This window comes from Ambystoma mexicanum, chromosome 12 (genome assembly GCF_040938575.1).
Source record: "Ambystoma mexicanum isolate Mex_15411 chromosome 12, UKY_AmexF1_1, whole genome shotgun sequence".
In the NCBI taxonomy this organism is placed as follows: Eukaryota; Metazoa; Chordata; class Amphibia; order Caudata; family Ambystomatidae; genus Ambystoma; species Ambystoma mexicanum.
The window spans coordinates 1,008,541,830-1,008,560,440 of NC_090936.1; the positions used below are offsets into that span (position 1 = coordinate 1,008,541,830).

Consider the following 18,611-nt stretch of genomic DNA (forward strand, 5'->3'; position numbering starts at 1 on the left):
GTTTGAGCATATTTTGCCGGAAGTCATTTATTGCCATCTGTAATTAACTAAGAGTAGTGAAGAATATGATTAAAAATGTGTTACAGTTTTTAATGAACTATAAACACACTAAAAATAGGCAGAGGCACTGCCATAGATATTCCACCTCAGCATTGTATGGTCAGTTACTACCATAACCTGGCAATTATAACATTGGGTATTGTCATTATATGAAAAGTAGATCCCCTTCATTGCCAGTTTCTGCGATAATACAGTATCCAAAAACCCAAGAGATGCAAGTCACTTTCAGTGCACAGGAGCATTATGCTTTAATGATAATGATTTGTTATTTATATAGTGCTTTTCCCAAAGCACTGTAATACCTCAGATTTACATACAATTATCATCCTAACTGAAGTTGGTAGTCATTTATCAACCTTGGAAGAATGAAAGGCTGAGTTGGACTAGCCAGGGTTTGACCTGCGACCTGCAGATCACACACAGATCACATCAGCGAGCGCTCAACCTGCTGAGATATCTTACCACTTTGCTATTGAAAATGCAATGCCACCATAAGAAAGCATGTCAAAACTGGCTCCACAATGTAGGCCAGACACGGAATTACACTTATCATGTTTGCTGTAGCCTTGATGATGCACAGTAAAAAATGCCATACCACAGTAAGACATATCTAGACTGGCAGCACCAAAATGGCAATCTATCCACGTAATAACACTTATCATGCTTACGTTATTATAGCTGCCCAGAAAAATATACAATGCCACAGTAAGGACTGGCTGCACCCAAATGCCAACCTAGCCAGGTCATTACAATGATCATGATTGCTTTATCAGAGATGCCCACTTCAAAATACCAAGCCACAGTAAGAAATGGTGAATCTAGCTGCAGAAAAATGCTAGTCTAGACACGTAATAACGTCTATGTTGCTTACTTCATTATAGATGCCCAGAAAATTATGCCATGACGCAGTAAGAAATGGCTAGCCTGGCCCACCCAAATGTCAGTTTAGTCAGGCAATAACACTTATCATGCTTACTTTATTATAGATTCCCTGTAAAAATATCATGTCACAGTAAGAGATCACTATGCTGGCTGAACCCAAATGCCAGTATAGACAGGTAATAACACTTATCATGCTTACTTTATCATAGATGCCCAGTAAAAATGTCATGCTACATTAAGAAATTACTAGACTTGTTCTACGAAAATGCGAGTCTAGACACTAATAACATATCATGTCTGCTTTATCATGGAGGCCCATTATGTGATAGCACACCCCGGACTTGCCCCACCCTCCTGATAAATCCCCTGCCACTCCAACCCCAAACTCAGCCCCTTGGTCCTGCATTACCTCCACATCCCTCTTCCTCATCCCGGGTGTTGCATATGAGGCAAGGTGCTTCATAGGCAATTACAGGGACGAGTAAGAGTATGACTAGGAGTAATGAAGACTACAGGTAAGTAATCTAGGAATCGAACACAAGCACAACATCCACATGCTCATTAAAACTGCACCCACCCATCATCGACTCACACACCCAGCCACTCATACATCATGCATTCACTCACACACATTACATGATATACTTATATATACATACACAACCTTTCAAGGACACATGCACACACATTTACACAAAAAAACACCTTCTTACCTTTTTCCAAATCAATTGCTGATCCAAGGAACTCCTCTGAAGGCAGGCCTATCTTCCATGTTCCACGCACGCAAGGAACCAGCTCTGGTTCCTGTCATATGCAGACCAGGGGAGAAAGAGCCTTCCATGTCCCGGGGGGGGGGGGGGGTGTATGTAGGGGAGAGGGTTCTTTTTGAAGTCTGTCTAACTTCAAAAGAAAATTAAAAAGTGTAACAGAAATTATTTCTTTTTGAAGTCACAATGACTTTAAAAAAAATGAATGTAAAGAGGGCTCTTGTTAGAGAGCGCTCTTTTCTTTTGGTTTCTCTCTGCCTCTGCAGATCACAGGGGTCGGAGAGGCAGGGTTTGCATAGGAGTTGCCAGGGGTTGCAGTTGCAAAAACAAAGAGGTGAGGGCTGAAAGATTTAGACTGAATCCTAACCACTAGCATTGCTCTGGGAAACCCTCCAGACCATTGTTCTTCGCCTGCCAAGCCATTAAAGAAGGGGAAAGACCATATGCAAACCAGGCTTGGTCCCACCCCAAAAGGGACAGTCCAGCCCAAACTGCTAGGTCACATCCCTTCTGCATGAGACCACAAGCATCCCCAAACATGTTTCAGTCTTGTTGGGCCTCATCAGTGAGAAGTAGCTTGGGTCTCTATGCCCAGCAACCACAGACCTACGTTTGGGCATACCCGTCCCACTCGGGATGAGATAGCAAAAACAAAGAGGTGATGGCTGGAAGGTTTAGACTGAATCCTAACCACTGGCATTGCTCTGGGCAACCCTCCAGACCGGAAAGACCACATGCAAATCAGGCTTGGTCTCACCCAGGGGCGTTGCTAGGGGGGGCTAAGGGGGCTATAGCCCCTGATCTTTTGGTTGTAGCCCCGGATAGAATCTCCAGAGCTACAGCCAAAAGACTAGCTAGCCCCCAGTCCCAACAGTTCCGACATCAGTTTAGCCCCGGGTCTTTTCCAGACCTAGCAACTCCCCTGGTCTCACCCCAAAAGGGACAGTCCAGCCCGAACTGCTAGGTCACAGTTGTGACTCCTGGCAACCCCCAATTGACGTCCCTGGCTGAAGGTCAGATTGAAGTGCACTCTATGTGCGTGTCTCAGTAGTGGAATATCAGTGAGTGATGTAAGTCTGGCTTGTTGGGCAATGATGGAGCTAAGCTTGGTTTTCTACTACTAGTGTGGAAATGTAAGTCTCTACGTGAGGACCCAGGACACCCTTCACTTGTGCTTCACATATTGCTTCACTTGAGTTCATTTTGGATTTTCTGTATTGTTTTTTCATCTCATTTTACCAATGTATTGTGTGATGTTTAATTTCTCCCAAATGAAATTTTCATCGCACACTGTATGTGGCTGTATCCCTGCCTATGAATCTACACACTCGCCCCTGACTACAGTTTCTGTGTGTTTATGACAAGCCCTGGCTGCATTTCCCATGCTTGTGGTTTATTTCTGCCAAGTGCTTCCGTGTTCTCCTGTGTTTGTATTTTGTCCATGACAGATTCCTGGTCACTCTGTAGTTGGTTACTGCATTGACGCTTCATTGTACTTAATTTCAAGATTGCCTGCTCAATGCGGTTTGTACTGTTACTTAATGATCTCTGTAGCTGCTTGGCTCCTGGCATACTGGACATTGCTCACCTTTAACCCTGTGTTCCTGCACTGTACGGATAGCAGACATTTTGCCTCATCATGAGTTTGGCATTAACGCTTAAAAGCGACGGTAACACTATTATCGCCCCCTTTAAGGATCCGCCAAATCACAGGATTTGGCTGCATTTACCCCCAGCTCTGAGCTGTAATACCGCCAACGGTAGTTGTGCCAGAAATTCCCCATTGGGCCCAATGGGGCATTAGCAATTACCATTCCGGCAAACCCGTGAACCGGCGCTAATAGCGCCTGGCATTTGGCAGTAGCGCTATTTGCCCCGTGATATCCCAGCTGTAATACTGCCGGGATACCGCCCAACTTGTGATGAGGACCATTGTGTATTTAGTGTGTGTGTGTGTGACCCTGCCTTGCTATGTGGAACGGTGTTGAGTTCCAGCAATTGTGTTTAGTCCACTCTGTGTCCCCTGCACTGTGTGTAAGTGTGGGTATGTGTAGAGGCGTGGAACTCCAGCCAATGGTCATGACCCAACAAAGGGATGTCATTCCCTCAGAAACCAGTTCCCCCTGTTGTTAAACCTGTTCCCAGCTCAGGCCCCAGCTGCCAGCCAGTGTAATCTGCAGCCTAGGGGCTAGCCCTTTCATCCCTTTCTGAGAACTCCCTCCTCAGTAACAGCATATGTTTTCCCTGCCTGTTTTTAGATACCTATCCAACACTCTGAAATCTCCCCCCTTTCCTGTCACCAAGTCCTGAGAATAGCCCAGAAACCAGTTCCCCCTGTTGTTAAACCTGTTTCCAGTCCAGGATCCCGCTGCCAGCTTTTACAGCCAATGTAATCTGTAGCCTAGGGGCTAGCCCTTTCATATCTTCTTGAGAACTCCCTCCCTCCCCAGTAACAGCATCTGTTGTCCCTTCCCCAATTTACACAACTGACCCACACCCTGTAATTTCCTTCCCCTTTCCTGTCACCAAGTCCTGGGAACAGCCCAGAAACCAGTTCCCCCTGTTGGGTTTATCACAGGGTGGCCACTTCTTGTCACCAAGACCTGGGAACAGCAAAGAAATCAGTTCCCCCTGTTGTGTTCATAATGGGGTGGCCCGTCCTGTCACCAAGCCTCACTGAGCCGTTGGAACTACCAGAAACCACTTCCACCTGTTGTGTTCATAATAGGGGTGGCCCCTTCCTGTCACAAGTCTCCATGAGCCCTGGGAAATGCCGGAAAACAGTTCCACCTGTTGTGTTTATCATGGGGGTGGGCTTAGGGGGGCTCTGGAGGAGGGGAGCTACAGCCTTATAAGCGTGTGGAGAGAGGACCTGGATCTCTTTCTGGGTTGCCTGCAGTGGTGCACTGAACATGTGGGTGGGAGCTGAGAAGCTGAGGAGGCCCTTTTAGCAGGTACCCTTTTCCAAGTCTGCCCTTCACCCTCACCTCAGTTTCCTCCTTTTGTTCCTCTTTCTCCCCCAACTAGTTCTATTGTTCCACTGTTCGGCCTCCCAGCCACCTCTGCCCATACTCTTCTCTCTCCCTCGCTTTCACTTTCTCTCTCTTCTCTCTCTTCCTCTCTCTTTTTCCCTCTCTTTCCCTTTCTTTCTCTCCTCTATCTTTTATTTTCTCCCTCTCTTTCTCTATTTCTCTCCTCTCGCTTTCTGTCTTTTTCTCCTTCTCGTTCTCTCTCTCTCCTCTTTCTTTATCTCTTTCCTCTCTCTGTCTCTCCCTCTTTCTTTCTTTTTTACACTCTTCCTTTCTCTTTCTCTCTCTCTCTTTCTTTTTCTCTCTCTCTCTCTTTCTCTCTTTCTTTCCCCCTTCTCTCAGCCCTCAGCCTCTCTACCATCCTCTTCTCTCCCCTCTCCTACTACCTCCCCACCGGCAATTCTTTTCCTCCCACTCCCCACCCTCTCTGCCTCATTGCTCCCCAGCTACCCATTCTTTCTTGTCTGTCCCCTCTCACTCCAGTATCTCTCTTGCCCTCTCTACTCATTCCCAGCAGCCTTCCCTCTCAGCTTTTCCCTCTGCACCCCTTCCCTTCTTCCAGTGGTGTCCCTTCTCCCCCCTCCCTGCATCCAAGGGTACTCCACAGACCCTGGGCCACACAAACATGAGTGTGCCTAGCCTGTATGCCTGCTGTTGATGCCTCAGCCTCGTGCCCGCAGTAGTGTGCCTACCATACTCTGCCGGCAATATGTTTGCTTCTCTGCTAGAAATAAATCTGTTACCTGAACAAAGACTTTGGTGCAGCCATTTGGTGTTCACACTCTTCGGTGTAGCCTGCCTGTTTTTACCAGAGGGGGTACCCGGTACAACTACATATACAATGCACCATCACTGGGTCTGTTACTCCATGGCCCAAAACTGTGGCTCTGCCTGGGGTCTCCCACATGGCCTTCACAATTTTGGCCCGCTCCCAAGTCTACAGTAAAGTAAATGTTGCAGGTCAGGATTAAGGTGCATTGTCAGAGCTGTGTTTTGGTTTCAGTGCTGGAAAAGCAGGAATGCTGTAATCTTCATTGTGGTGGCTTGGCAGATCTGTCTGTGCCTTTCAGTGCTGGAAAAGCAGTGGATGCTGCAGTTTTTACTGAAGTGAATTGGAAGAACTGTAACATTGACGTCCACTTTGATGGCGACCTACAACTGCAACAATTCCTCACTACAACCACCACTGATGCTCATATTAACCTTCTCAACATTTGAAAAATATGTCCATTTCTTATTCACCATTCTACAAAAACTCTAATCTCCACCTTTGTGTTTAGCAAACTCAATATAGTCGTCAACTTCACTACCTCGCCCACTTCTATTTGCTGGCAGCATGCCGGTTGGCTCTCCATGCCCAACTGCTCTTTTTTCAAGTTCCTTTGCCATGTCAACAAAGCAATCAAGTCTTGCTCCTCAATGCCTCTCTGGTTGTATCACTGTCTGCTCACCATCTTGTTCCCTCTGGTTCTCCTCCACACTCAACCTCACTGTCACATGTTCCCCTATGCCTCCTTTAACTTCTACTCTTTCTCCTTAATCCCCTGCACCATTGAAACACGCTGCACACCACAATCAAAGCCAGTCACCTGTGGATCTCTTCAAAGATCGACTTACATTTCATTTACCTGCCCGAGACGGAGCTCTCCCCGCCCTCTTCCATTCCTCCTTACCTGACCCCACCACTTCCTCCAGTGCAGCATAACATGTAATTTTGTACGGTACTCCTCTTTAGTTTAAAGCACTTGCCACACTAGGCTAATATTACCTTTGTAAGTCAACTGTCTCTCATATGTTTTCTTTGCTTTGTTTTGTCTCCAGTCTATGCCCCACTTTGCGCACACCCTCATAAATTGGCTCAGCACTTGTTTACATCTTTATGTTATTGGACAAGCACCTTTCAGAGGAGTGCCTCTGCCTGTACATGTTTTATTGTAAGTCCTTTCTGATCAGAACTGACGTCCCTGTTTTACAAATAAATACAAATGCCATGTTAAGTCAGCAGATAAGGGCAGGACAGTGGTTTGACTGTCTCAGTACTGGAATATAGCAGTCAGTATTTTAGGTAAAGGTAAGCGTTCATTGACAGAGTTCTGTGTGGAATCCCAGACACGAATTTAAGAGGGCCAGAGGACCCTGGGGCCAGGCGCTGGCACACTTTCAAATTCAGCCTTAAGAAGAGGCCCTGCTGTGGCTCCTGATCATGGGCATATTCACCCTCCTTATTTTGGGGGGCCAGAGAGTGGGCTGTGATATTAAAAGGGAGCCACAGCTCTCATTTCGATTTGGGTAGGGAGCTGTGCTTTGTGTGTTACTCATCAGTCCAGTGGGCACTGCTACCCCTACTTTTTCTTACCGTGACAGGGAATGTCTATCTGACATACCTAAGCATATCTCTAGAGCAGGCACTCTAACACCCTGAGCTTTCCTACTGGGAATGGGACCTGCATGAACCTACCTTGGCTATTGTTTTGTGTATATCTGTATTTTAATATAATTCTTTTACTACTGATTAATTATATTAAATGTAGCACACCTTTTATTCAGCTTTATCTCCCTTTCATGTCAGGTATATTTTGTAATAGATCGAAATCTCTCCGCATCTGCTGGGGCAGTCCTTTAACTACATCGGCTAGACCTCTTATACACTTCCCTCAGTTACTAATGTTTCTAACCCTGCACCAGCCACTTCTCAGGTCCCGCAACCAAACATTGGTTTGTGATTCTTTGAGCCCCCCCTTCCACCCATCGATTTCTCACCCCACTAAAAGCATGGATCGGGGCTAACCGTTGGTGTTGCACAGCCTGATTGGTACGGCTGCGCTACCTAGCTGGCAGAAGCATGTTTTTGAGACTACTAGGCTGGTACCTGTTTACCATTCTACGTTCCGCCTTATACTGCATCACGCTGATTAGCCACTCACACACTGAAGGTGAAGACCAGCTTCTACCGCTCTCCACAGCACACACTTACACCACCCAAACTCTATGCCTGTCCCACACAGCCCTACAGCAACCTTAGACCCCAGCCCACTCTCAGAGACAACCATGCTAGCAGCAAAACGAGCAGAGTAGCAACACCCAGGCATCCCTCCTGCATGCAAATACTTTAAAGTGCCCTTAACACAAGTCAGGTAGGAAACTACCAGCCCAAGCAGCCCAGTTTCTTTGAATTTGCACATCTCAACACAAGAGCAAGGCAATCTTTCAGTGTCCCCTCTACCGCTACTAGCCAAACCAAACCCATTTTCCTGTAGGTCCCAAAGACCAAGAGACCAGTATAACCCAGTTTCATGCCACCCGGCGTTTGCTGCAGGAACTAATTGATAATTGTCTGAATAAATCAGGCTGGGTGGAGACGCACTGGAGGCCCACAGCTCACATGTGCAGGTCCCAATATGGGGGCAGACAGGCGGGGGCGGGGGGGCAGAAATGAAAGTAACAGCGCTCCACTCATGGGTGCCTTCTGGAGATACCTTGATATTGACCACTTATATAGTGTGCAACTCAAACAGACCTGTCTCTTGGCACTTGAGCAAGGGCTCTTACTGTTAATGCTCCCTGTTCCGGTTCAGCACATGTAACCCAACATCCTACACACAGATCTCTGAAGTGGGTTCTCCGAGATGACCAATCGCTTCTTAGGATCTCACCTGCCCTTTCACCATGTCCAGCATGGTGCTGATGCCCTCTAGCGCCTCCTCCAGGATCTGCATGCGCTCTTCCGGATTGATGGCCCGAGGCAGCGCTCTCTTGATCCCCGGGGAAGCTTCAGGCTCGCTCTGATGCTGCTGATAGTTGCGGATGTCTGCGAGGGCCAGGGGCTCCGGCGGCTGAGGGGCTTCCAGGTCACTGGGGCGGTGTTCCAACTGCTCCACAAATCTCTCCTCCGGCATCGTGTAGGGGAGCGGCAGTGAGTCTAGAAAATATGGAGAATGTGAAAGAAGTGACTTCTCAAGGTACTAAAAAAGCATTCAAGAAAAGCAGGGTCCTGAGGAAGCCCTGGGGAGGTTTACTGGCTGGTCATTGCGTCTGAAACACCATTCTAGTTAGGACAGACTATGGTCCTGCATCACTTCAACCCTCCTTTTGGGGAAATCCCTGAATTGTGGTCAGTCCGGCACCTCTAAATGGCCAGCATTGGCTGCAGGACTGGGCCTTAGTCAATCACACGTCACTAGCTTCAGTGAAGGTATTATGTTTGGGATGGATGAATTCTTAAGACGCTATAGCGAAGCTTACGTGCTAGGAAGGGAGTACAGCGAGATTGTTCTGATGATATGTTGGGTCGCAGGGTATATCCTGTTCTTGGTCCATAAGAACACGACTGGTTATGGTTTCAATAACGTATTTGTATTTTTTTGTATTTTATTTATTTATAAAGCACACCAGGCCCAAGGGCAACTGGGTGCATCACTTAGTTACAGGCATAATAAAAGAAACAAGGTTAGGCATTATATGTACAGACAAATATATAAACATATGAACATATGACTTAAATATACAGATATATACAGGTAATGCAGTGAATATACAGGTGTGGGATATGCAAGTTTAAGGCAGTGGGCAATAAATGCAGTAGCTACTGACTCGAAGGAAGGGTCAAGGTAAGTCGTGGGTGGTCAGCCAGGCTTTGGCTTTGCGTTTGAAGAGAGGCAAGGAAGGTTCAGCTCTCAGGGGGTTAGGTAGCGAGTTCCATAGCTTGGCTGCCTGGACTGGGAAGCTACGTCCACCCCTTTCACCCCGTACTTTCCCCTTTCCGAGCAGGACTCAGTATTTGACAAGTCACCAGCAAATGTATTACATTTTCACCCAGTGCATCATGCGTCTTCTTTTACCTATAGCAAGCACTACACAATGCATCATGTGTGTGCCTTGCATGATTACTACCATACAAGGCAATGGTCAAAGTCTATTGCTGTTACGCAAAGTTTGCTTTTAATTTAGAGCCATATTATTGGTCTGTGTGCCGACCAAAATGGCAAACATGTCTGGGACTGGATCTTGGACCCTGGCACCACTAGTCAGGTTTACTTTGTCTATATTACAACATTTTCAGCCACTGTTTATAAGCCTGCAATCCTCTGCAGTTATGTTTTAAGGGTCTATTGGGTCGCATCAATGTTGATGTCATGGTGGTGGGTGCAGGGATTTAGGGTGCTGCAGTGCAAGAAATTGACATTTTTTATTGTGGAATCCCACCAGTGACAGGAGAGGATAAGGGAGGGATTGTTCTCAACTCCCCTCCTACATCATCAATTTCCTCTCAGAAGATTCATGTTTCTGGCAAAGTATAAAAGGTGCACACTTTTTAAACCTAAACAGCTGTACTTACAGATGTCCTGCAAAGTACAATCCTAACAAGCGATTACAGAAACATGCTGATTAGAGGTTCAAGTAATCATTCTGGTAAGTGTCTCACTACTGGTCCTTCGGTACCACTTAAAGGAGTCCGAGCATACTAAACCAATTGAAGAGTGCAAATGGATTTTCCGATACCCAAGATCTGAGGAGACCGTTTTTACCAAATCTGGGAAAATACAGCACATAGCTGGCACTGGTGTGGTGAAGATCATTCAAAGTGTTGCAAGAGAGGTCTAGTGCCTCTGAGCACACAGCATGTCCAAGCGCTGGGTATACAGAGTTTTCTGCCCTAGGTGAACATTCACAATTCCCACCCACAAAGGCTCAGATCGCCCCACCACAGGGTCACTGGTGGCGAGATAGTTGCATAGTCTGCAGAGTGGACCCAATCAATGGCCTGCTATAATAATAATGTTTTTCCTATATAGCGCTACCCACCCATAGGTCTCAGAGCGCTGAAATAACAGAAGACATTGTTATCCCACAGAGTGGTACTCAATTTATCATCCTCAGAAGAATGAAAGGCTGAGTTGACAATGCTGGGATTCGAACCTGCAACAGTAAGATGCGCACAGATGTCATGGGTGAGCGCTTAGCTCACTGTGCTTTCTCCCCCTTATTCCCCCAAGTACTAAAACATGTATTGCCTGTACATAATCATATGTATCAAAATGCAATATGTTCTATGCAAATTGTTATTATGAATTTTTTCTGGACTAAACAACAACACTTTCACCACACCAGGCACCTTGCACCTGCACACATATATTATGTCACAAATGTCACACATATTTTATGCGCAAATATATTATGTCAAAAATGTCACCCACAAAACCAACTGTGGTTATATGTGTGTAATTCTAAACATGTACCCGCATTGATAAAGACCCACAGGTCGAAACATGTGTTGGCTGACCTTAACTGGGACCATGAGCCCACACCAAGACTAATCTTATGAATAAAATCCTGCACTTATCACCAAACGCAAAACAGCGTGGAAAATCTATTTTCTGAAAAAACAACAAACTGCGAGGTATCCAGGGGAAACCCCCCTATCGGTTTATTTATGTGGGTTTACCTGTAGCCAGGGTTATGGAAGGTGGCGCCTTAAACTCAGTGAAGGGGTATTGAAGATTAAAAGAAAAAAGTATAAAAAAACAAAAGAGTATAAGAGTTATCCTGTGTCAAGGGCATGGAAGAATGTGCCACATTCTGAGGGGGAGTTTTAAGAGAAGAAAGGTTCCCTTGTCAGAAGTAGGACAGGAAGAGGGCCATAGGGATTCTTCTTTGTTTTGTCATTTGAGGGTGCACTCGTGTTCTCGTGCGTAGGAATTACTGGTGCCAATGGTAGCTTGTAAGGTGATTGTGGAGAAATGACAGGAAAAGTTTGTTTAACAGCAGTGTAAGGTAATAGCAGAAGGGCGAGGAGTTGGTTCAAAAATGTGGAAAAGAGGTTCTGTGCATATTGGTTCATGCCAAACAAACACATGTATTTGGTTTGGGCTCAAAGGGTGGAGCCGTAGGCATGGGCAGAATTTGTGGTACAGGCCCAAATTGGTGTTGTTGAAGCCGTAGAGGCTTGGCAAAAGGTCTGAAAAGTGTTGGAAATTGGAAAATATATTGTTGAAGAGAAAAATGTAATGGTAGAGTGGAAAAATCTTTACAGTCAAGAGCGTGAGGTGCCATCATGGGAGGCACTCCCCTTATACACCTGTGTGAGTCCCTTCTGTGGTATAAGACTAATATTTGCAAGAATAACGTGGAATTGGCTCACAAAACAGCAGGCAAACTGGGTCAAGCCTGGCCCCAGGAGGGCAGTCTTTTGAAAATCAGTGCTGCAACACATGAGCACATACCTACATGCTGCATATAAAGGAAAGAAGATGTGCAACAGATTAGCAATTCTGGAGCTATGGAAGATGTTTGGGGACAAGGCGAAGGACCGACCCTGTAGGGAGTTTTAGAGGAAGTCCTAGATATGGCCTGCACTCCAGCCAACCATTTTGAAATACCAGGAACATACTTGTCGAGATATGTGACATATGAGGAGCAAATAAACCAACAGAGAGCCAAACTAGGGTTCTGCCCAGTGCCCATCAGAAGAGAAATACCTGTTGAAGGGCCAATAACCAGACAGCCCTGGACATCACGGTACACATTGAGACAACCGTACCAACAGCTGACACGAAATGAAGACTACTTTCAGACTGTCCCAGAAGAGACCCAAAGGGCCTTAATCGAAGGCGAGTGGTGACGTCACGAGGGCCCGAACAGACGTACAGATGAACAAACAACAACCAAAAGATGACACACTAAGACGAAACACCATGGATAAAGATATCACAGACATCGAAGAAGAGACAATGTCAAAATATAAAGAAACATGACCATAAAACATAGATGAAAGTATGCAACCAGCTAACGCCTGTACATAGGCTTGTAACGCAAGGAGCTAAGAAAACAGTGTGGCTTGCTATGCTTAATAGAAGAATAGAGCGGCAAGCGCCAACTATATATATCTACCTCAATGAAGCACATAATATAAGTGCAGTCCACTTTACATGAAAGCAGAATTAAGCCCAGGATGGTAGGGGCCAAACAGACCAGGATCCACATACCAGCACAAAGCCAGACGAAAGAGCGGAATCAAAACTCAGCAAGAAGCAGCTCATGCCTAGGAATTCGAGGTCAACCCAAGGAAGGGAGGAGAGCGGCAACTCAGAAGAATCGAAAGTTAAGAGCGTAGCAGCCTGCCCGTGAAAGTCGAGATAAGGAGGCCCAGGCAGATGGCAAGGCCGAAGAGAGAATCAAATACGCAAATAGATGGAAAATGAAGCAAGCGCAAAGAGGTACCAACGTCTGATGTCACCCAAACCCAGAGGATGCCATAACATTCTCTGATAAGAAGCTACAGTTTCTAGGCCATCCTCAGCCAACTAATTGACACATAGCCCTAAAGTACTGATTGATGGAGGGGAGGCAGGGTGAATCTTGGGGCATGCCACATCTGGGTAACCATTCTGCAAGCTGCTAATTAAAGGGGAGATTCATGCCTAGGGGTGTAAATGACCCAATGACAATGGACCAAGTAATCTAGGGTCCTATAGCTAGTAGAACCAATTAGACGTCGTACTTGTAGTGATGTCTAGCAGGAGTGATGTAGAGGGATGGGTGTAGACGCCCACCCGATAAGAGTTATCCAATCCTCACACCCTGTTATCATATACAGTTATAGTACCTATACTTAAGTTACCTTTTCCAACCAATAGACTTGCATGACAAACTCTCGAGTGTTACATGTCAATGATGACGAATTTTGCCTATAAAAATTACTGTTTGAATGAAGATAGTGGAAGTTGAAGGACTTCCCTTTGCCAAACCATTGACTTGTCCTTATTGATTTGTGTTGGAGTAAGAGAATCCTGCACCCCATCCACCTTAAGGTGCAGCTATCTCGTCTTAAAGTACTTGAGGGTGAGCTCTGATCCCATGGGCCCGTGAGAGGTCGCTCCACCCTCCTGTAAAGAGTGAATGCTTAATCAGTATGAAGGGGAAGGTGAAGCACCCATGGCTCCTCTCCAGAACACCGATCCACCAAATACAGGGATTTAAAAGCAGCGGCAGTCTACACTAACCCTGTATATGCGCTCCCCGCATATAGCAGTGAAGACACTATAAATGGAGCCAAGTTAAATTAAAAGAGCCAATGTCCATGCACAATGAGCACAAAGAGCACTGCAAACGGCAGGTGAAGTTAACAGAGATGGAGAAGATGCAAAGACAGAAAGAGAGACAAAGTGACAAGGAAGAGACAGTAACAACCCAGAATGAGTGGGTGGGAGGACAGATACTGCTTAAATCAGACGGAAAAGGTACAATTGATCCTAAAGACACAGAAAAGGAAGATAAAAAGCGATGGGACAAAGAGGAGGAGGAGGCACGGCAGAGAAGGAAGTTAGAGGAAGAAGAAAGAGAATGCTAAGAAATAATGGAGGAAGTAAAAGGAAGGAAAGGAAACTGCAGGAAAAGATGAGAAGGTAATTAGAAAAGGAGAAGGAGAGAGAGGATAGGGGAATGGATGAGAAAACAAAAGGAGGAAAAGGAAAGGCAGAAGGAAACAGAAGAGAAGGAGGGAACAAAAAGAAAAAAGAGAAAAACAAATACAACTGAGCCGAGAGAGGCAGTGAAAGGACATTGAAAGGCTTATTAAAGAGCGCATAAGCAGGGGGGAGGAGAAAAGTAGAGAAGAGGAGCAGGAAAGAGACAGAAGATGGGAGAGACACTTTGGAGCGATGGAGGATATCAGGAAAAATCATACTCTTCCAGGTGAAGATGAGAGGGCAACAATATGGAGAAGAATCGGTACCCTGTATAGAAGCAGAAGGGACAGTAGTACCATTCAAAAAGTGAAAAGGAGGATGGTCGGATCTCCACCAGGGGGGAGCTCAGCTTATTGGAGAAAGCAATGGAGGCAATGTCTGGGAAAACCCCCTAAAATGATTAGAATTTGAGGATAGAGAGGATGAAGACAGTGATGACAGTTGTGGGACGATGTGCTTGGATGAGAAAAGAGAGGAAAGTGGAAATGAGGAGGTGGAGAGAGCTACATGAGGTCCCCTGATGGGCATGAGCCCAGAGAGGGAGATAGGATGTTCCAATGTAGAAGTAACCAGAAGAGCAAAAGCCCAAACCTGTGACACACATTACGCGTTCAAGGGGGCAATCACGTAGTCTAGAAGAAATTACCCCATATGCTCATAGACGGAGAGCGTTACCAGGACGAAAGAAAGTGAGCATGACTGGTGCCTTTTCAAAAACGAAGGATGTAGCTGAATCTGAACATAGTGCAGAACTGAGCAAATTCCCATTGTCTACAGCCGCACTCTGGCATCAATGGAATGCCATTCCCGCAACATGCATTATTTGCGGTGCTGGCATCAATGGAATAATGCCATTCCCGCAACATGCATTATTTGCGGTAAGGCAGATGAACCTGTGTAACACTAACTATTACTCTGTCCGGTGACTAAGCACCTAAAGAATCATTTTTTGAGCCCTTGTTTCTAAATTGCGCCTTCTGGACACTAAGCAAATCTATGGAAAAGTGTTTGGATACTGCAGACGCACTGGGCCTTCGTTGCTACCTGCAACTACCTGAACTGGGCGGGAAAAATCAATATGAGAAAGGCCAAGACACTAGCCCTACATACTGTTGTTGAGGAACCTATTTGTTCTTAAGTTGTTTTTATCTGGTAACCAGTGAATTGCTCTTGATTGTAAGTTACTAATGTTTCAACTGTTTATGATGTTGATGTATTTACTCTTTTTATTGTGTACTGCTTTAATGACTTTCTTGTCAAAATAAAGCTGAAAATGATTGATTGATTGAATTCCCATTGCTAGAAAAGGGGGAGGACAGCCACAATACATACCAAGGCGACAAATGGAAAAAGACAATTTGAGATGTAAATTGCCATTGTTAACATCAGGGGCAGGAAAATATATGGGATGAAAAGAATGACAGAGGGAATGACGTTAGCAGTGAGTGACATCAAAAGCTTGTCCCCTGCCATTATTGGGGAGAGAGCTGACAACATTTGGAGATGGGCGGGATACCCTGGGGTGACTGCACAGAACACGGCTCATGACGGAGTACCATTTAACAATTGCAGGGAAGCCATATGCAGGGCACTTAGAGTACAAGATCTCGATACGTCATACATGAGTGTAATCATGATGCACAAAATGCGTGAGAATGAAGACTCTGTTCAGAGATTCAAGAGCGCTGTCACCTTGAGACCTGTGAAGCATGGGACAAAACAGTAGCTATTTCTTATCACATATTGTGCCAGGGACAACCCGAGCCAGTGCAGAGGGTGTTGAATAAGCTAGTGGGACTGAAAGCGAAGCCATGGACAGAAATTCATGTCACTATAGTTCACCATTGTCGGTTGTTGCAAGAGAACAAGAGAAAGAAACGTGAGGAAAGAAAGAGGGAGTGGTTATGCAAGACATACAGCACGGTCAGCCAATGGCTGGGGGAAGCATTGGGGAGGGGGAGAGTGCAATTACTGGCCACAGCGATGAGGGGGCATCCCTAGAGAAAGAAGGGTTGGGTTTCAAGCCTTGCGAGGACAAGGTTTCAATGGGGGGCAGCCCAGACCTATGGGACGACCGCAGCAATGGTGGATGTGTGGGAAAATGGGACACATAGCTCAGGTATGTAGAAGTCGGGGAGGGTGCAACAAAATTGGCAAGTCCCAAGAGGGTGGACAAAATATCCTCCGACATACATTATAGAACCACTAAATATTATGCCCAAGATCACACACAGTATCAGGCATAAGTATCGCAAATACTACTAGCACAACAAATACCAATGTAAGCCCAACAGCCACTGATACAACCACAGTAAGCACCCATACAGACACAGCAAACGCAGTTGTAATTGCAAGTACCAGTACAGAAGGATACTGTGGCAACCTAAAACCCAAACACTGGAGTGCAGGCACCCACTCCCAGAATAGGAACATGATTGTAGTGGGAGGGAACCCTTTCTCTGGGACAAGGATTCATTTATACCTACAATAGGATAGCCCACAGACTGACTTGATGTGTTCAATCCTATCCGTTACAGCTGACCCACATGAGGAGCCATGAGCTGGCGTGATCATTGATGACAAGACATTTTACTTCCTTGTAGACACGGGGCAATCAGATCATGTGTTAAGGAAGGGAGGTACTCAATGTCAGGCATTGCCATGAATGCACAAACTTTTCTGGGGCTACAAAGTTGGTTCTATTTACTGACGAATTGCCCATTACTATCAGAGAACGCAACCTCATCATGCCACTATTGTATTCCCGCCAGACAACAGTAAACATAATGGGACGGGGCATGATGAGTAAACTCAACATGACCATCTTATTTACTGATCAGAGAATAGTGTTCCCCACTCCAGAGATTCACTACATGAACGCACAAGTGTTTGTATTAGCATTCTGTGGTCATACAGTACAGTGGGGTGTCTCCATGGATCCTGAAGTCTTTCAACATGGGGTGAATCTTTTGCTAGCATGGGTTCCGTGATACACAGCAACATATTGCGAATACCTGAAGAGTTTTTGTTTAGCCCAGGGGTTCCCGTGGATGAGGAGGAAGGACATATGTTTCCATTAGAATTAGAATCAGTTATAGTAAGGGAAGAGAGAGTTATCCTTCACAGTACTGATGATGAAAAGCATGGTGGGCAGTGATCGCCCTAAATGAGCGACACAGTCTAACTGAATTGATGGATGAAGAGCTGTTCCGAGATGTTGAATCAAATGATGAGGTTGTATTCATCATATGCCTCACCTATTGGGTGTAAATCAAGCACAGGGAGGTGCCACATTGAATGGCATTGATAAAAAATATATTTTTCCAAGATTATTTGGCACAGGTAGTGAGTACCCTGTGGAACAGCAGTCCCTGTGGCATTGGCCTACTGAAGAGAGTAGGTTCAGTTAAGATTAAGTTAAAGCCAGGGGCAATTTTGCCAAGAGTAAAACAATATCCCATGTACAAAGATGCAGATGAGGGTATTTTTGACAATTTCCACCTTAGTGCAGCAGGGAATCTTAATGTCATCATAGTCCTCATGGAACATGCCTGTGTACCCAGTGAAAAAAGCATTGGGGTGGGGGGGGGGGGTTCATGGAGATTTATGCAGGATTTGTGCCCCTTAAACAATATTTTTGAAGCAGAATTTCCATTAGTTTCAAACACATCTAGGAACTAAGCAAAATCCCATCCAAAGCTAAACATTTCACAGTGATCAATTTAAAGAACGCATTTTTTTCAATCCACTTCATGAAGAGTCACAGGACCTGACCTAGTTCTCATATAGAAATAAAAAGTGGGAAACATACAAGGTTACCCCAGAGGTACTGTGAGTCCTCATCAATATTTAACAGGGCCCTCCACATGGGCTTAGAAAATGTGCACCTTGACAGCACAGTAATTCAGTACATGGACAACATTCTGATGTGCAGTGAGACAGAAGAGCAGTGCAGAAAAGACTCAATACAGCTGATGACAGTCTTGGCAGTCAAGGGATACAAGGTAGACAAGGTAGACAAGGCAACACTTTGTCAGGAGGAGGTTTTTTCACTGAAACACCACAGCCAAAGACAGTTATGGAGATGGAACTATGTATAGATCTTTGTAACTATTACAGGGCATGGGTCTTTGATTACAGCACATATGTCATGCCCCTTTTAAAGTAACTTAATGAAGCTCAGAAAGATGACAGTAAAGTAGCTTGGACAGGTGGAATGATTGAAGCATTCAATGAACTAAAGAGAATGATATGCACAGCACCCATTCTCGTGTTCCCTGATTACAGTGAAGAGTTCTACCTGTTCTCGCACTTGAATGGGGTTGTGATGACAGCAGTGCTCACACAGAAGACTACCTTGGGACGCAAACCATTAGCATATTACAATGGGAATCTATATCCAGTGATGG

General features: G+C 45.5%; 1 protein-coding gene across 1 annotated transcript in view; it reads right to left on the bottom strand.

Annotated features, from left to right (window-relative positions):
- KCP (kielin cysteine rich BMP regulator) overlaps positions 1–18,611 on the bottom strand; it is an 823,409-nt gene that overhangs the window by 606,747 nt on the left and 198,051 nt on the right. The window contains exon 4 of the mRNA XM_069629543.1: positions 8,392–8,657. Coding sequence (XP_069485644.1) covers positions 8,392–8,657 — 266 coding nt within the window. The remainder of the gene's footprint in view (positions 1–8,391; positions 8,658–18,611) is intronic.